The sequence below is a fragment of the Xenopus laevis genome, chromosome 2S (genome assembly GCF_017654675.1).
Source record: "Xenopus laevis strain J_2021 chromosome 2S, Xenopus_laevis_v10.1, whole genome shotgun sequence".
In the NCBI taxonomy this organism is placed as follows: Eukaryota; Metazoa; Chordata; class Amphibia; order Anura; family Pipidae; genus Xenopus; species Xenopus laevis.
This window is the reverse complement of record NC_054374.1, coordinates 53,830,726-53,850,138: the sequence shown is the minus strand read 5'-3', so window position 1 is coordinate 53,850,138 and position 19,413 is coordinate 53,830,726. Positions and strand designations below refer to the sequence as shown.

Here is a 19,413-nt window from a genome sequence, read left to right as displayed (position 1 = left end):
CCGATTTTAGCGAAAGATCTTTTAAAGATCTTTACATCTATGGCCATCTTAAGTGGCTTGGATATTTTTATATCCCAGTTGCATGACTTTACATTTATCATCACTGAATCTCATTTTCCACTTAGTTGCCCAGTTTGTCAAGATCCTGTTGCAAGGATGCCACATCCTGGATGGAATTAACTGTGCTGGTACAATTATTTAAAGGAGCAACATTCTCCACCAGCACTTTTTACCATTAATATTCTTAAAATATTTTTCAGACTGGAGGCAGGCCGAAGAGACAGCCAAATTAATTAAAAAAATAAGGTCTCAGAATGTCTCCATCATTCCAAAAGTTGATTTAAAGCTGAACTGCCCCTTTAATCAGTGATTTGCAAGATTCAAGTCATTGCACTAGATGGGGTCTTGGAGACAAATAACAGGCTTGCCCTTTAAAAAAATACTCCACTCCAAAAATAACATCGGACACTAATCAGGGGTCTGTAATTATTTGTATTTTTCCTGTGGTTTTCCAATCATAAAGGATTCAAACTAGTGATGGGCGAATTTGCGGCGTTTTGCTTTGCCGTTTTTTCGGAAAATTTTTTTTCACGCCGGCGAATTTTTGCCACGAATTTTCACGGGCGTTTTGCGAATTTATTCGCTGGCGGCGAAACGCGCAAATTCGCCGCAAATTCGCGCCTGGCGAATAAATTCGCCCATCACTAATTCAAACTATACAGGTATGTAGGTTTTATGTGTTGAAATAATCATAGCTAGCTAAAAATATGCCTGCTTGCTTATCTTTAGCATGGACCACATTATAATTCATATATTCTATGGACTGAACTATGTGTTTTGGTTGGTGGTTGCATCTTGGGCAGCAACTGCTGGGAATGGGGGGTGGCAGTAGGTATAGGCAGGTGATAAAGGTACCCAGGGTAACACTGATTGGCAGTTTAAGATATTTATGTTTAATACTAATTAGGCCAATGATCTTGGTGCTGGCTCCCCCTTAAAAATATATGTGTATTGTACCTTTTTGATCCTGATGATCTGGCCTGACTTTTTCCCCTAAACATTTAGTTTTTTTCAGCAATGGCAGCAATTCGGAAAAAGCTAGTTATTGTTGGAGATGGTGCCTGTGGGAAGACCTGCCTGCTCATTGTATTCAGCAAAGATCAGTTCCCTGAGGTCTATGTACCAACTGTCTTCGAGAACTACATTGCTGATATTGAAGTAGATGGAAAACAGGTGAGCTCTGGGATAGTGATATCTGTCTAAGCCGCCATGATTGTCATTCACTTTTCACAAAACCAGTTTTACATGTTCTGTTAAAAAGTTACTGCGGCAAAACACATAAACTCCCTTTACAATATAAGCCTAATGTACATTGTTTGCTCCTAAACAAATATACTGTAGCTTAGGCAAGCTTTATTAGTATGCATATTTGTAATAATTAAAAGGACCTCCAAAGTGAATTTTTTTAAACATTTAAACAGACAGTATATATCACAATGAATAGGCCTTATGCTTAACATAGATTTGCTTTCTAACAATACATTTTTGTTTTATCTTGAATAAATGGGACCGACAGGAAACCTAAAGCATCTTTGCAAGGTAGATATAGGTTCCCATTAAATTACTCTCCCTTCACCCTTTTTGTTGTTAGTGTTTTGTCTTACAGATAAACAGGATTATCTAAATGTTATTAATGTTAGATAATTCCCCTGCATAATAGTATAATATATTTTTCCTTATTAAAATAGCATTTTCAGCACAAGCCCTTTTCATTGAATTCATATTGAACAAGGTTGTACACTATCATGGGCGTCCACAAATAGGGGCAAAGGGGGGCTCTTGCCCCCTCCCCCTGGACTTGTACTCAGTGCTGGAATTGGGCAGGATGCAATGATTTACATTTTACAAATGCAGACCGAGTCTTTAGGGTTAGTCCACACGAGGACTCTTCTTCTGGGCGACAATCTCCCCGAACTGCCTTTGCTTGTCTTCCCATCCGCTATAATGAAAAGTCACCTGCTCTAAAGCACAGGCGGCGATTCGTTTTCCGAAGTTGCCCGAAGTTTCCTCGTGAGGCAACTTCGGGGCGACTTCGGAAAACGAAGCACCGCGCGTGCTTTATCGCAGGCGACTTTTCATCATAGCGGATGGGAAGACACTTGAAGGCAGTTTGGGGAGATTGTTGCCCAGAAGAAGAGGCGATTAGTCACCAGGCGACAAAATCTCCCTGAATCTCCTCATGTGGACTAACCCTTAGAGTTAAAATGAAGATAGTGCCAAGTAGTTTAATGGGCAGGAGAGTGAAGCAGCAGCACGGAGGAGAAAAATAAGGCAGCAGGAAACTCAGACAGCTTTTGCCCCTCCCCACTTTCTTTAGCATGGCAGTCCTCTTCTATCTGGAACTCCTGTGGGCATTTGCCACTTGACAAAAGGCCGCATAGGCCTGAAACGTTGTTCGTTTGAGATCCAAGCCAGAAAATCCAATAAAGGCTTTTTAAGATTATACACAATTTGGATGGTGCTGTGATTTCGTCTTGCATTGCTTATCCGGTTGGAGTGGACAGCCTTGCACGTGCACCTGCTTGACAAATTTGTGGTTTGGGTGAGTGCTGACCAATTGTTCCCATTTGCCATGTAGGACAGACTGAACTGAACGGCACTATTTCTCCAGGTCTGCTTGGGGGACACAGGGACAGTGGGTATAGCTGGCACCACTAGGAGGCAGGACACAATACAAAAATATAAACTTGATCCCTCCTCCTCCTGCTATACCCCTCCTCTGTAGGCAGAGACGCTCAGTTTCGTTGTGTCCTCAGGAGGTTAGGACCGTCTCCTGCATTCAGGAGTATTTTAGTATTTATTTTGCTATTCTTTTTTTTCATTACAAATCATTCACATAATATGGAGCTGGACAGCTACACTGAGTAGTCTGATCCATTACTTCAGGATGTCACCGGGGGCTCTTGTGCTCTGCACTGACCATCCAGCATTGATTCCCTCCCTCTGTCGTCCAGAGTGAGGATGCACTGGCCGGGACACAGGGCTGAGGTATAGCCAGTTTCATCCTTTGGCTGATTCCTCCTTATATGCCCTCAGGATTCCTACACTAGAACTTCTGCCGTGGCTCATTTAAAGGAACAGTAACACCCAAAAATTTTAATTTTTTAGCCATTTTTGTGGCCACACCCCCTAATTACCATGTTCATTTTACAAATTGTAAATAAGCCGTATCACTTTAAATGGGCAGGGAGAGCTGTATGGCAGTCCCTACTAAGGTGATGTATAAAGTTGTAGTGCAAAACACAAACACAGTAACACACACACAGTAACACATACACACTAACACACACGAACACAGACAATATAGTGACACACACACACTAACACACACATAGTTACACAACGCTGGCTAGAAATAAGATTTGCATCTACAGGTCATGGATGAGCCTAGTTTTAGACAGCTGCAAGTAACAGATACTATGGTGGGTCAGAGGGGAGAGACAGACAGCAGGTCCTACAGAACAGGGAGGAAATTCACAATAAAGGAAAACAACCGGTTTTAGTAAATCAAATAGAATTTCTGACTAAAAACTGCTTTTTTTGCATAAATGAAAGGCAAAAGACTTCTAAGCAGCTTTCCAAAACACTTCAAGTTTGTAATAAGTATAAAGTTAAATATAATCACTACTTAAAGTTTTTGGGTGGAGTTTCCCTTTAAGACCATCAAGCCATGACCTTCTGGAGTGGCCTAGCCAATAGCAACCAGTGATGTAAAATATAATATTTATACATGCAGGCTAGTCAATGCTGCTCCCTTATGCACCCTTATGAGCACTTGGTATATCCCGGCCCCCAGCAGACTGCTCACCCTCAGCTCCAGCTCAGTGCGATGCACCCGAAGCACTTGTTGACGTCCAACTCCTGGAATAGAATCTGCAGGCGTCTTTCCTGCATAAAAGTCCCCCACACAGATCCACCGCCAGAGCAGCAGCCAGGGAAGGAGAGGCCGGGTACTCGTGGAAATGCGGCGCATCACCCACAGTGTCACATGATCCACACCATCCAATCAGGTTGACCGGTGCTGTTCGGAGGCTCGTGCGGGGCGTCTCATTAGGCATCATTTTGTTCGCTGCTTCAGCCGCGAGAGTTGGCTGACAGGATGTGGGACATCAGAGACCACTATCCGGGACAGCGGGACAGACAGCCAAAAACAGGACTGTCCCGCGGAAAACGGGACGGTTGGGAGGTATGTATCATGTACTGTTGCCCTACACTGGTAAAACTGATCTGTTTGCTTCAGAAACACTACTTAAGTTCATATAAAAACAAGCTGCTGTGGAGGAGCAATGGCGGAAATTGAAAAATGGCTATATGGCACGGGTTAACTAATGGATAACAGATAACACCATTAGACAGACAGAGCTTATCTGCTATCTGCTGTGTAACTTGAGCCTTTTCTCCTTTGAATGGCTGCCCCCATTGCTACACAGCAGCATATTTATATTAAAAATAGTAGTGTTTCTGAAGCTAACACTGCATTATATTTTCAATACTTTAAAACACTTTTATTTTTTGACATTACTGTTGCTTTAAGGTAAGCATATATCCTTAATAGCCAGCCTATTCACTCTCTGAGCACCCTCTTCACAATCCATCTGCCTTTTATAGCACAGCAGTATAGGAAACTTTGTTGCAACCTGCAGGTCACTAGTTCAGACCCAGGCAGTATGTTAAACAGCCTCCACCAAACACACAGGCAGGCAATGGGAATGGCATTATGTTTCCTACAGTCCTCACTGTCAGCAGCGCAAGAGAGTAGTGATGGGCGAATTCGCGGCGAATTTTGCACGATTCACCGCCAGCGAATAAATTTGCGAAACACCTGCGAAAAGTTTCGCGAATTTCGCGCAAATTTGCCCATCACTACAAGAGAGTTATTGTGGGCTTAGCACCAGTTGTGCACCACTATTTTACGAGCGGCTTCACCGGGGCTGTCTTTCACTCTACCTGGGGAGGCAACGGCATCGGACAGATTTTGCGCTTACTGTACGCTCACCCGGCATTTGCAGTTTATATAATATATATAACCTACATTAAATATATATTGTTAACTTAATTCTTAATTCTTTAACTTAGAGGAACAGCTTGTGTACACCATGTCTGAAGGTACAGATGATAACCTTTTTTCCAGGCCAGCAGCTACTGCACCTGTTAAGTATTTAGCTTGTGCCAAATGCCGCAAACGCCTGCCATCTGGTCACAAGGACCCTCTGTGCAAGCCACCTAAGGCCCTTTCGGAAACTTCAGAACTCTGTCCTCAGGTAAGCCAAGCCTCCCATGGGGACCCATCAAGCTAGCCCCGGGACTCCACCCCCCCTGGACCCCCAATCTCAGCTTGCCACCGGCATTCCTAAATTGGCTCTCTCCCTTGATAAACTGCTAGTGCGGATAGATAATCCTCGGCCTAAGCCTCCAAAACGAAGAGACCCCTCTCCTTCCGAGGATGAGTGTGAGGCGGAGTTTATCACTACTTCTCCCCTTCCACCTGACTCCTAGGGCGATCCGGCCCTGTCTGATGGAGAACTATCTCACAGTTCGACAATGAGGAAGAGGACTCTTCCTCCGAGGCCATTGATTTCCTCATCTCCTCAGTAGTAGAGACCCTTCACTTACAGGAGTCTGAACCTAGTTCCAGTACTTCCACCTCCTTGTTTAAGCACTGCAGCAGGTCCTCACCTTCCTTTCCCTCTCATGCTCAACTCAAGCAAATTATCCAACAGGAATGGGACATTTCCAGGCTAACCGCCATTTTCTTAAACTATATCCTTTTCCACAGGATCTAATAAAAACGTGGACCTCCCCACCTTCAGTGGAGGCGCCTGTCTCTCGACTATCCAAGGACACTGCCTTACCAGTTCCTGATGCAGCCTCCTTCAAGGACTCCATGGACAAGAAGCTTGAGGGCATTCTATGTTCCCTTTTCTCTGCTTCAGGTACCTCCCTCGGGCCGGTTCTAGCCTCGGCTTTGATAAGTAGAGCCGTCCAATCTTGGTCGGACTCTGTATGCCGAGCAATTGCCACAGGTGTCCCCCGTGAAGAACTCGCTCATTTGGCCTCGCAAATCAAGGCGGCTAATGACTACCTATGTGATGCCTCCCCCGATGTGCAACAGGTGATTAGCAGAACTTCAGCCAACTTCACTTGTCGGTAGCGGCTCGCAGATCTCTCTGGATGAAGCTGTGGACCACGGACTTGTCTTCAAAAAAGGCTCTCACCTCAATTCCATTTATGGGAAAAACTCCTCTTCGGTCTGTACCTGGACAAGATCATCAGCCAGGCCACCGGGGGTAAGAGAATTCTACTCCCACAACCAAAATCTCGTCCCTCCTTTTGTCTGAACCATTTTTTTGCCAGCACAAGGGCGCAAGATTCTCCTCCCCGACACTCCACCATCGGCAGAGGAAGCTTCAGTGGAAAGTCCAGGCCATCCTGGCAGTCCCGCAAGCCGCCCAGCAAGCCCACATCTGCATGACTCGCCCCTTCTTCCCTCCAGCGACTCAACCATAGGGGGGAGACTTCGCAGTTCATGGAAGAATCTGACTCAAGACGTCTGGGTCTTGAGTCAGGGCTACCAACTAGAATTAATTTCTCTCCTGCCCCGCCGGTTCTTCATGTCCAGATATCCTCAGGGGCATCAAAAGGCTCAGGCGCTGGGCATCAAAAGGCTCAATTGATCAACAAGCTTATCCGTTCAGAGGTCATCATCCCTGTTCCAACCGAGGAGAGATTCCGAGGCTATTACTCAAACTTGTTTGTAGTTCCCAAGAAGGATGGATCTGTTCAGCCAATCTTGGACCTTAAAGGAGAAGGAAAGCTACGGAGGCATTGTATTGCCAATAGATTAGCTGCAATAGTGCAAGCTAGAATGCTATATTTATTCTGTAGAATGTTTTACTATACTTGTGTAAAAAGCTCTAGAAACTCTCTGTTTGTTTAGGATAGGAGCTGCAGTATTAACATGGTGTGACATCACTTCCTGCCTGAGTCTTTCCCTGCTCTGGGCTCAGATTACAGTAGAGAAGGGAGGGGGGCGGGGGAAGAGGAGCAAACTGAGCATGCTCTTGCCCAGGGCAATGAGGTTTAAGCTGAAGGCAGGAAGTCTGATACAGAAGCCCATGTTTACACAATAGAAGGAAAGAAATGCAGTGTTTCTTTTGACAGGGGACTCAGAGCAACATTACTTTGGGGGTTTACTGGTATATTTAGATGGACCTTTCTGATAAGGCTTCTCCTTTAAGGAACTCAATACATTCATTCGACCGCAAAGGTTCATGATGGAATCCCTCAGGTCATCGTGGCCATGTCCCCAGACTCAATCAGGGCACATTCCACCAGAGGAATGAGTGCGTCCTGGGCTTTTCAAAACCAAGCCTCAGCGGGAACAATTGTGCAAGGCTGCAACGTGGACTTCAATCCATACTTTTGCCAAATTTTTACTAGTTTGGCACCTTTGCAGCATCTGACACCCGCTATGGCAGGAAGGTACTTCAGGCTGCAGTGGCTGGTTCCACATAGGCCTCTACTTCCCACCCTTGGGGCAAATTTACTAACAGGCGAAAATTTGCCAGTGATGGCTTCGTGCACATTGCAACACTTTGCCAGGTGTAAATTCCCCTGGACAACGCTAATTCACGAAGATCCGAAGTTGCGCACAGGATACCGAAAGCTGGCGAAATTACGCCAGCGAAATTACGCTAAGCAGTTCGAAGTTATGCTAGCGTTGGCTAATTAGCATACGGTGTGCAGTTAAATACAATGGCCGTATATGCTGCAGCAAATACATTACACTACACAAGGCCAGGGAACCTTAAAGGGATACTGTCATCGGAAAAAAAAAAATTTCAAAATGAATCAGCAGAATTCTGCATTTTTTTTTTTTAAATGAATCAGCAGAATTCTGCACTGAAATCCATTTCTCAAAAGAGCAGACAGATTTTTTTATATTCAATTTTAAAATCTGACATGGGGCTAGACATTTTGTCAATTTCCCAGCTGTCCCCAGTCATGTGACTTGTGCCTGCACTTTAGGAGAGAAATGCTTTCTGGCAGGCTGCTGTTTTTCCTTCTCAATGTAACTGAATATGTCTCAGTGGGACATGGGTTTTTACTATTGAGTGTTGTTCTTAGATCTACCAGGCAGCTGTTATCTTGTGTTAGGGAGCTGCTATCTGGTTACCTTCCCATTGTTCTTTTGTTTGGCTGCTGGGGGGGGGAAAGGGAGGGGGTGATATCACTCCAACTTGCAGTATAGCAGTAAAGAGTGATTGAAGTTTATCAGAGCACAAGTCACATGACTTGGGGCAGCTGGGAAATTGACAATATGCCTAGCCCCATTTTCGATTTCAAAATTGAATATAAAAAAAGCTGTTTGCTCTTTTGAGAAATGGATTTCAGTGCACAATTCTGCTGGAGCAGCACTATTAACTGATTCATTTTGGAAAAAATAAAATTTCCCATGACAGTATCCCTTCAATAAAATTATATAAAAGTTGTTATAATGCCATATACATGTGCCCACAGTATAGCTTAGGTGCCATATGTTAGCAAATGTAGGGGGGAAGAAGGATACCCGAAAATTTTTACGATCTTTTTCAGTCTATCACCCTTTAAATCGGAAAAAACGCCAGTGTTTTTTGGGACTTTGAAAAATTTTCAACTTTTTTATGAGGAACTCCTATCTACTCTATTGCACTTCGCCTGGTCTGAGGTGGCGAAGGCAAGTCTGGCGATAGAGGTAATGGTCAGTAGAATCAAAAACTTTTGATTTGATTTGCGTAGTAACGCTCTTTCGCCAGACTGTAAATTCGCCTGGCATTAGAGTGCGAAGTTGCACCAGAATCTCCTTGGCGAAATTACGCCAGCGAATTTACGCCAGCGTTAGTCACTTTGCCCTTTAGTGAATCTGCCCCCTTGATTCAGGGGACAGCTTTGGTACGTCCCCACTGTCCCTGTGTCCCTCAAGCAGACCTGGAGAAAAGGAGATTTTGTGTACTCACCGTTAAATCTCTTTCTCTTCAGTCGGCTAGGGGACACAGGGCTTCCCTACCTGGATAGAGGCCTTCTCTTGGCTTCAGACTTGGTTGACTCAACCATCTGTTCTTCTTGTAATTAGTCATCATTTTTTCTGTTGATTGTTAATAACCTCCTGTTTCTCCTTTGGTACAAACTGAGTGTCTCTGCCTACAGAAGAGGGGTGTAGCAGGAGGAGGAAGGATCAAGTTTCTATTTTTTTTGTGTCCTGCCTCCTAGTGGTGCCAGCTATACCCACTGTCCCTGTGTCCCCCAAGCGAAGAGAAAGAGATTTAACGGTGAGTACTCAAAATCTCCTTTTGTTTATTTAAGTTAGAGAAGGCTACTGAGCTCTCTGTTAGTGTCTGTTAACTTTGATTTAATGGTCTTCTGTTTTACTGGCTTCTGTGAAAAGTGTGTCTGTGATGTGTAGTTCTGTTAGTGGGTTAGAGTATCCCTGTGTGCGCCTCAGTGTGTGTGTGTTATTTTGTGTGTGTTATTTTGTGTGTGTGACTGTGTGTGCCTGAGTCTGTGTGTGTGCCTGTGTGTGTGTGTCCCTGTGTATGTGTGACTGTATGTGTGTGCCTGAGTCTGTGTGTGACTGTATGTGTGTGTGTGTGCCTGTATGGTTGTGTTCAAGAGTCTGTGCCTGAGTCTGTGTGTGCCTAAGTCTGTGCGTAGGTGTTTGCCTGTGTGTGTCTGAATCTGTGCCTGTGTATCTGAAAGTTGTTATAACAAACAAGGGAAAGTTGTGCTCACCACTAGTTTTTAAAAACATTAGGCGGGGGTGCAATGAGGGTGTGACCACAAAATACATATAGACAAATACAAGATTCCTCTGCACTCAACCCATTATCAATATATTTAAGACAGAGACATTTTGTGCATACTGCTACTGAAAAATGCCTTACCCTTTAAACAAAACAGGGATTGTTTGTCCATATATTGCAATATATTTAACCTGGCCAACTACGTCAAAGTCATCCCATATCTGGCCAGTCCTATGCTCAATTTTCATCTGATTCATTAAGAATTCTATGGTTTAATTATACATTTTATAAAAGGGACGAATAAGTTTTACCTGCAACTTACTAGCTGCTTTCAAAGTAAAACTCCCAAACTTGGCTGCCCTTTTATTAGACACCAGTGGGATCACCTGACTATAGTTGGAGGGGGTGGGAGCTACAACATGGAGCTGGTCACTGCTCTTGTAGAACTATAACAAACAAGGGAAAGTTGTGCTCACCACTAGTTTTTAAAAACATTAGGCGGGGGTGCAATGAGGGTGTGACCACAAAATACATATAGACAAATACAAGATTCCTCTGCACTCAACCCATTATCAATATATTTAAGACAGAGACATTTTGTGCATACTGCTACTGAAAAATGCCTTACCCTTTAAACAAAACAGGGATTGTTTGTCCATATATTGCAATATATTTAAGCTGGCCAACTACGTCAAAGTCATCCCATATCTGGCCAGTCCTATGCTCAATTTTCATCTGATTCATTAAGAATTCTATGGTTTAATTATACATTTTATAAAAGGGACGAATAAGTTTTACCTGCAACTTACTAGCTGCTTTCAAAGTAAAACTCCCAAACTTGGCTGCCCTTTTATTAGACACCAGTGGGATCACCTGACTATAGTTTTTTTTTAAAAACTAGTGGTGAGCACAACTTTCCCTTGTTTGTTATAGTTCTACAAGAGCAGTGACCAGCTCCATGTTGTAGCTCCCACCCCCTCCAACTATAGTCAGGTGATCCCACTGGTGTCTAATAAAAGGGCAGCCAAGTTTGGGAGTTTTACTTTGAAAGCAGCTAGTAAGTTGCAGGTAAAACTTATTCGTCCCTTTTATAAAATGTATAATTAAACCATAGAATTCTTAATGAATCAGATGAAAATTGAGCATAGGACTGGCCAGATATGGGATGACTTTGACGTAGTTGGCCAGCTTAAATATATTGCAATATATGGACAAACAATCCCTGTTTTGTTTAAAGGGTAAGGCATTTTTCAGTAGCAGTATGCACAAAATGTCTCTGTCTTAAATATATTGATAATGGGTTGAGTGCAGAGGAATCTTGTATTTGTCTATATGTATTTTGTGGTCACACCCTCATTGCACCCCCGCCTAATGTTTTTAAAAACTAGTGGTGAGCACAACTTTCCCTTGTTTGTTATAGTTCTACAAGAGCAGTGACCAGCTCCATGTTGTAGCTCCCACCCCCTCCAACTATAGTCAGGTGATCCCACTGGTGTCTAATAAAAGGGCAGCCAAGTTTGGGAGTTTTACTTTGAAAGCAGCTAGTAAGTTGCAGGTAAAACTTATTCGTCCCTTTTATAAAATGTATAATTAAACCATAGAATTCTTAATGAATCAGATGAAAATTGAGCATAGGACTGGCCAGATATGGGATGACTTTGACGTAGTTGGCCAGCTTAAATATATTGCAATATATGGACAAACAATCCCTGTTTTGTTTAAAGGGTAAGGCATTTTTCAGTAGCAGTATGCACAAAATGTCTCTGTCTTAAATATATTGATAATGGGTTGAGTGCAGAGGAATCTTGTATTTGTCTATATGTATTTTGTGGTTACACCCTCATTGCACCCCCGCCTAATGTTTTTAAAAACTAGTGGTGAGCACAACTTTCCCTTGTTTGTTATAGTTCTACAAGAGCAGTGACCAGCTCCATGTTGTAGCTCCCACCCCCTCCAACTATAGTCAGGTGATCCCACTGGTGTCTAATAAAAGGGCAGCCAAGTTTGGGAGTTTTACTTTGAAAGCAGCTAGTAAGTTGCAGGTAAAACTTATTCGTCCCTTTTATAAAATGTATAATTAAACCATAGAATTCTTAATGAATCAGATGAAAATTGAGCATAGGACTGGCCAGATATGGGATGACTTTGACGTAGTTGGCCAGCTTAAATATATTGCAATATATGGACAAACAATCCCTGTTTTGTTTAAAGGGTAAGGCATTTTTCAGTAGCAGTATGCACAAAATGTCTCTGTCTTAAATATATTGATAATGGGTTGAGTGCAGAGGAATCTTGTATTTGTCTATATGTATTTTGTGGTCACACCCTCATTGCACCCCCGCCTAATGTTTTTAAAAACTAGTGGTGAGCACAACTTTCCCTTGTTTGTTATAGTTCTACAAGAGCAGTGACCAGCTCCATGTTGTAGCTCCCACCCCCTCCAACTATAGTCAGGTGATCCCACTGGTGTCTAATAAAAGGGCAGCCAAGTTTGGGAGTTTTACTTTGAAAGCAGCTAGTAAGTTGCAGGTAAAACTTATTCGTCCCTTTTATAAAATGTATAATTAAACCATAGAATTCTTAATGAATCAGATGAAAATTGAGCATAGGACTGGCCAGATATGGGATGACTTTGACGTAGTTGGCCAGCTTAAATATATTGCAATATATGGACAAACAATCCCTGTTTTGTTTAAAGGGTAAGGCATTTTTCAGTAGCAGTATGCACAAAATGTCTCTGTCTTAAATATATTGATAATGGGTTGAGTGCAGAGGAATCTTGTATTTGTCTGAAAGTTGTTGTCAGTATTGCAGATTGTTACTACGTAAAAAGAACATGATAAAAAATATGTGACAATTTGATGTGTGAAAGTGACTATTGAGGAAGAAGTGGAGATAACAAATGGGGTGGATAAATTGTTGCATACATGAAAGAAAATGGAATTGTACAGCAGAAGAGCAGGTGGACAGAGAAGAACCACTGAGGGATGGGAACAAGAACAAAATATGAAGAAATGTTAAAGTATTAAAGATGGAAAAGTGGCAACACATAAAAAGTAGTCGTTTAACATGAAGTGAACAAGTAAAGAGGAAAACTGGAAGATCGAGCAAGAAGAGAACAGAATGGAGAAGAGGCCATTGGATAACAAGGTATGCCATGCATACTATAAAGGGTTGGATAAACTTGTACTATGTTCTATCTTCGTTAACCCTGTATTCCCTCCTTTGCTAAAAAGCCGTATTATAGAAAAGCTTTGTAGATTCTGAAACCAAAATATTGGTACAAGTAATTTGTGCGATTCCTTTACCTCCTTGCCACCCCCCCCCCTGGAAAATTTTCTGCAGACACCCATGTACACTTTAACATGTATGTTGATTAAGCACCTACAAATAAACAATTTCTTGGTAACAAATTCCCTGTTTCTATATGAAATGTGTCTTTCTGTGTAAGAACTACATTCTAAACCTTATCTGTTGTGTTACCATGTACCTTTTTGTCCTACAACCTGAAGGGCTGCTACATGGCAGCTCATTTATATAAACTGTAGAATTATTTCTAAAATAATTTATTTAACCCTTTCTGTTCTCTTGCTCTGACTCTTGAAACAATCTAGCGAAAGTCAGTTATCCAAGCCTGTTGGCTTCTGCTCCATTCTTTTCTGAGTGCAGAGAATGTAAACAGCCAGAGATTAAGGTTCTGTAAACCATTCTTTTAATTACTAATTAAATTATCTGGATATGGACATTCAGCTAAATTAATTTGTAAGAATATGGTCTGTATTGTGTGTTTGGTAAAATGAAATAACGCTTTATGACTATGAAGATTTTCATTCTTCTTCAACGCTTTGACTATGAAGATTTTAGATTTACCTATACTAGATATGAAATAACCCTTTGTTTCCGCTTTGCTCTTCATCTAATCTTATAATCTTTGCTCTCTCTCTCAGCAAGATAATTAGGTTATTTCATTATAGGTGGAACTGGCTCTGTGGGACACAGCGGGACAGGAGGATTATGACAGGCTACGCCCACTTTCTTACCCTGATACTGATGTGATCTTGATGTGTTTCTCTATTGACAGTCCTGACAGTTTAGGTATGAATCATTTTTGTGTCTTCTCCACTGCTTCTCCTTTTTGCATTATTGCACATTGAAATTTGATTTGCTCCGGAATATAAACAAGTTCATTCTATTGGTGTAAGAAATCTAAGCGTACACTGTAAAATATAAAAAAAAAAATGCATTTTTCTCTTACCTATGCCTTACTTCAATCATAGGGGTACTGGCAAACAGGGATATTTGTCGCCTGCTTTTAAATCTGTGGTACTGCGGTTTTCCTGAATTGCTTAAACAACGGCAACTTTTTTACAAAATGTTCTCATGATCCAAAGTATCCTCATGATTTAAGTATTTATTTTTAAGTCAATTATCATTTGATAAAACACAGGCACTTTACAGGAGTTAGTGGATTGTGTGGCCTGGAAATTGCATTTTTGGGCAGCTTAAACATTGCTTAAGGGTAAGGCCAGACGAGGAGATTCGGGAAGGCCTAGCGATTTTGCGCTGTAGCCTATGGGGAAAAAAGCTGAGGCAGTTCGGGGAGATAGTCGTGCAAAAGACGTGGCGATAAGTCGCCAGGCGACAAAACTTCCCCGAATCTCCTCGTCTGGCCTTACCCTTAGTGTGAAATCATAGTATTTAGTGTTTTTACAAGCTTTGGTAAGATTTATATGAATACATTTTCCACTATCAACATGTATCCTCCTATCGTTCTTCCAGAGAATATTCCTGAGAAATGGACACCAGAAGTGAAACATTTCTGTCCCAACATTCCCATTATTCTTGTCGGTAACAAAAAAGATCTAAGAAATGACGAACACACTAGAAGAGAGCTGACAAAGATGAAGCAGGTAACCAACAAAGAGCAAGCATGTACAAAGCCTTTGGTTAAATGAGGAAAACTTTTGGAAAGTGGGAAGTCAAACGCATTTTCATTTGTTCTATGCCACAGAAATTCTCTTAAAAAAACGTGAAAAAAATCTAATTTTGCCCTTATTCTCCACCCTGTCTATGCATTGTATTACTTGATCTTTCCTTTAACCTTGTTTTTGTTCATTTTTTTGCATGCTTGCAGGAGCCAGTTAAACCAGAAGATGGCAGAGAAATGGCCAACAGAATCAATGCATTTGGCTACCTGGAATGTTCTGCTAAGACAAAGGATGGAGTGAGAGAAGTTTTTGAAATGGCCACAAGGGCTGCCTTACAAGTTAGGAAACACAGGAAGAAGCAACATTGTTCTATTTTATAATAAGGTTCCTAAGGCTTTTAGAAAGACCAAGAGAAGAACAAAGTGAGAAGCTCTTTGTTTTGCTGCTGCACCACCTGCTATGTTGATGCCAGAGACTTCAGTAGCAAAGAGCTGTATGTATCAATGTTTTTTGTTTGCTTGTTTTTTTGATTTAGTTTTTTAATTAGTTTTTTCCCGACCTATTGATCTCTGTGCAATTAGGCAATGTCTGACAAAACAGTTTTCAAGATAAAGCAGAAGAAGATTTTAGATGTAAGGGATCCCTATTTTCATTTCTGACTTTAAAAGGGATTATGGTTGGCTTTTTCTCTGTGCCATATTCTGGCTTTTCTGGCTAGAAAATATTGGTCTAATATTTTAAATGTCCAGTTCTCTTGGCATATTCTCCATTTTGTTGAACTCTGCCAGTTATTTTCCCTTACTGTACATTTGAAAGTTACTCAGTCTACATACAATTCTTGCATAGCACAATACAGTCTACAATCAAGTTGTACTACTCCTTCTTAATGTTTTTTCCATGGTCTCCCCATTTCCTTCTATGTTACCCTAGCTATAAAAGTCTTTGGTGCCCAAATGGACCAAGAAAACAGGTTCTTGGGCTTTTCTCTTTTTCTCTCTTTTTATTTATTTAATTTTTTCGATGTGTTGCTAATATTGAGTTGTTTTTTTTAAATTTCTCAAAATGAATACACAAAATCATGTGTTTAAATTATTTTACTTCTTAGGGATTTTAAAATGTGCAAGTGTTTCTTGAAAGGTAAATTAATATTTTTTACACAAGCACTTAAATGCTAGTTGCTTGTATAAGAGTCCATTTGGCATCTGGATACTCCAGACATACATATGCATTTTCAATCTAAAGGAAAAAGTAGAATATAAACCCCTTCGTTTTACTATAACAAATAAGTGTTTTCTCCAGGATTGCCTATACTGCTGTTTTTGCTATAGAAAATCATTATAGGGTTGTTAAGGTTTAACACAGTGGCAGGCATTTCTTGGCCTTTACTTCAGAGTTCCCTTTTGCCTTCTTTTTCAATAACGGATTTTCTCCCTGCAGAACAATATACAAGCATGGCTTTTTGAGTGTTTGGAACATTTCTTTTCTGCATATTTAAAGTTGCACGCATAAAGGTCAGTGGCATTCTTTTTACACGTGCTGTGCCAGAATCCCATAGAACAGCACAACATTCTAGCCATTCAGCAGCTCCCACTCATCTCCATCTGGATATCTAGATAAGAAATGTTTTTGCACTCGATAAGATATCCCCTATTCTTATTTCTAAGAGGATGGTTTGGATAAAGCTGTTACGGCAACTTCTTTATTATCAATTGCTTCAGCTTACATCAGTAATCATTTTCATCCCATTCTGATCTGTGCCAAATGTATGTAGCTTATTTTACCCTATCCAAATCCAGATAATGTACACTGGTATCTTCTTAATCATTATCTTAGGCATGTGGGGCATTTTTGGCAGGGTAACAAAATGCCCAAAAATACTTTGCCTTTGACCTGAATGTAATTTGCAACGGCAGGTTTTTCAAGTGATTATGGATTATGAGTGACATACTGATGGCAATTTACATTCAGGGAAATGGCAAGGTATTTGGTGTTTTGTTGCCTGCAGGGAGCATGTGCCATTGCCCTTACTAGTAGAGATCATTAGTGCCCATCATCCTTAGCCAGTGATGCCATTCTCCACCTGATAAAAGTATATGACTTGACTGATATTGGTTCCCAAACTGTGGGATTGGGGTTGCAGCAGTGGTGAGGAGAGCCCAAATCAATTTGGTTGAGATCTCGGGAGAATAACGACTCTCCTAGCTACATCTGGAAACTTAGCGTGAATAAAAATTCAGCATTAAGGTGGCCGTGTCGGCAGCTTATTGGCCCCCGACAGGCTTCACCGATCGAGATCTGGCCGAAAGTCGGATCGCGGCCGGATCTATTCGTTGATGCGGTCCCGCGATCCGACCGCCCGTTAGGCATCGTTAGGATCCGATCGTTGGGCCCTAGGGCCCGCGATCGAATCAGCCCGATATTGCCCACCTCAAGGTGGGCATATCGGAGGGAGATCCGCTTGTTTGGCGACATCGCCAAACGAGCGGATCTCTCCATGTATGGCCACCTTTATTCAGGAATATCTACTATGGCTGATAGCACAATGTTATAAAATGCTCATAAAATTGCCAGTCAGCTAAGGGTAGCCCTCACCAATGGTTTAACCTACAAGTGGGGCTTGAACAAAAATGTCCAACAACCTTTGGACTGAAAGTTGAGATTTGCATTTTTTTTCCTCTGCAACTTCACTGATAATTTGCCACTGAGTGAATGCAAATACATTTCACACATTTCTTCAATAAAAGCACATATTAAAAATGTCTGAGTAAGCTACAAGGCTGGTGTAAGACTAACCTAATTTGTACAGCAGGTAATCCTGAAATTTGGTTCTTTTGGCCATCCGTTTATTTTGGTGCAACTACCCCCACCAGAGAATTCTTTCAACTGACTGAGGAAATATGTTTATTGACCTGCTTTGATTTCCTGCTTACCTAAAAGCTCAGTGCACCATCACTAAATAAATGCACATGTTAATCACCAGCATTTTTGATATTTGTAATGATCCGTTTGAAGGACCCACCTGTTTGTGCCTTGTCTACTGAAACATTGTATGTGCTGTGTACAGCAAAACGACAAACTATATTTTTCAAGACCTTTGGCCTGTGTCCCACATTTTTGCCTTTTTAAGTACTTCATAGAAATACAGCCTATAACTGTAAGATACGTTTTATTGTCTGTTTTGAATCCTGTTCTTTGCCTGACTGCTTGTAAGTTGGATCTGACATATGTGACTTTACAATTGTAAAAATCAAATGTATCATGGGAAAATAAATGCAAAATATTATTTTACTCGTTTTTGTAGACTTTGATTTGGCCCATCTCCCATAGACTCCATTATAATCAAATAATCCAAATTTTTAGAAATGATTTCCTTTTTCTGTGTAATAATAACTACCTTGTACTTGATTCCAACTAAGATATAATGAATCTTTATTAGAAGCAAACCCAGTGGGTTTATATAATGTTTAGATGATTTTCTTAAGGTATGAAGATCCAAATCACGGAAAGATCCATTATTCAGAAAATCCCAGGTCCCAGGCATTCTGGATAACAGATCCCATACCTGTATAGGAATCAACCTACAGTATATACCGAGTTCTCTCAAGTAGTGATGGGCAACTAGATAACACATGTCCTGGAGGAGAGCTATTTGTATTTATATTTAAACCAACAAGTGTCCCACCTGGTGTGCTGCCTCTTTAATATGCTGGTCCCATGCAGGCAAAGTCTACAAATAAATGTAGGGGCCCCTACGGGTTAATCTGCCCTGTAGCTTTGTGTAAGGAGTGGCCTCTTCCTCTTTCGCCTCTGGATGGTGATCCAGCTGGGTGTGCTCAGAGGGGCTGGGTACAGCTAGGCCCAGAAGAAGGCATGTGTCCAAGTCGGGGACCAGGCAACCCCGTGAATGAGGAATAGAAAGTGGCAGGTGTAGCTCCCAGTACTAGTACGCTCTAGGATTGTAAGATAGTCAGGATTGAGCTAAAAAGAGCAGTTCTGAGCTCCAACATAGGAGTGATAAATTGGAGGTATCTCTCCCAGGCCATATTGCCTGTAGTATAGGGATCCCAGTGGAGAGGGGATCAGGAGAGAATGATTGCCCTGAGGTTGATCCAGAGACCACTACTGGAATATGTTTGCAGAGGTGAAGTGGGATACCTGCCAAGTCTGTCCTAAGGGAATGTCAGCCTGTGTAAACTGCATGATGTGTGCCTGCGCACTTTCCTCTGATTCACTGTGATGTGAGTACTAAACCTGTGGTCACTTGCTTCGTGCATAGTAATAAACCCTGTTCCTGTTTTATTAAGAACCTCCTGGTGCCCAAGTCTTTTGTTTATTGCACAGTAGCCTGTGGGAGTTGTAGTTACACTACACCACACCTTTAATCTTCCATGTAGCGAAGGCCCTAGCCTGAAGTGTTAGAGTCACGTGTAACCCATGCTCTAGTGCACTAGCTGGTGAATTAACCCTGTATGGTCCAAATAGGTGTTACATAAACATAAAAGAACAGGCATGCACTCATTGTGTAAAATTGTATCCCCAATTGAAAAATTGTTCAGTGGATAAATGTATGCATTTTCAAAGCTTATAAATGCTTAGGAAGTAGAATTTCAATTATAGATTCAATGTTATTTTTTATATCGAAATAT

General features: G+C 41.5%; 1 protein-coding gene across 1 annotated transcript; it reads left to right on the top strand.

Moving 5' to 3' along the window:
- The first annotated feature begins 1,071 nt into the window (after positions 1 to 1,071).
- On the top strand, positions 1,072 to 17,078 carry rhoc.S (ras homolog family member C S homeolog). The gene is made up of 4 exons (XM_018249244.2): positions 1,072 to 1,233; positions 13,814 to 13,934; positions 14,619 to 14,749; positions 14,974 to 17,078. The coding sequence occupies exons 1-4, from the start codon at positions 1,078 to 1,080 to the stop codon at positions 15,145 to 15,147; spliced, it is 582 nt and encodes a 193-aa protein (XP_018104733.1). The 5' UTR covers positions 1,072 to 1,077; the 3' UTR covers positions 15,148 to 17,078.
- The last annotated feature ends 2,335 nt before the right edge of the window (positions 17,079 to 19,413 follow it).

What these genes read in the sequence shown, in the direction of transcription:
- rhoc.S (XM_018249244.2), top strand. Translation starts at nt 1,078, where the DNA reads ATGGCAGCAATTCGGAAAAAGCTAGTTATTGTTGGAGATGGTGCCTGT. An exon ending in TGACAGTCCTGACAGTTTAG is followed by an intron (nt 13,935 to 14,618) that starts GTATGAATCATT and finishes TCGTTCTTCCAG; the next exon opens with AGAATATTCCTGAGAAATGG. An exon ending in AGCTGACAAAGATGAAGCAG is followed by an intron (nt 14,750 to 14,973) that starts GTAACCAACAAA and finishes GCATGCTTGCAG; the next exon opens with GAGCCAGTTAAACCAGAAGA.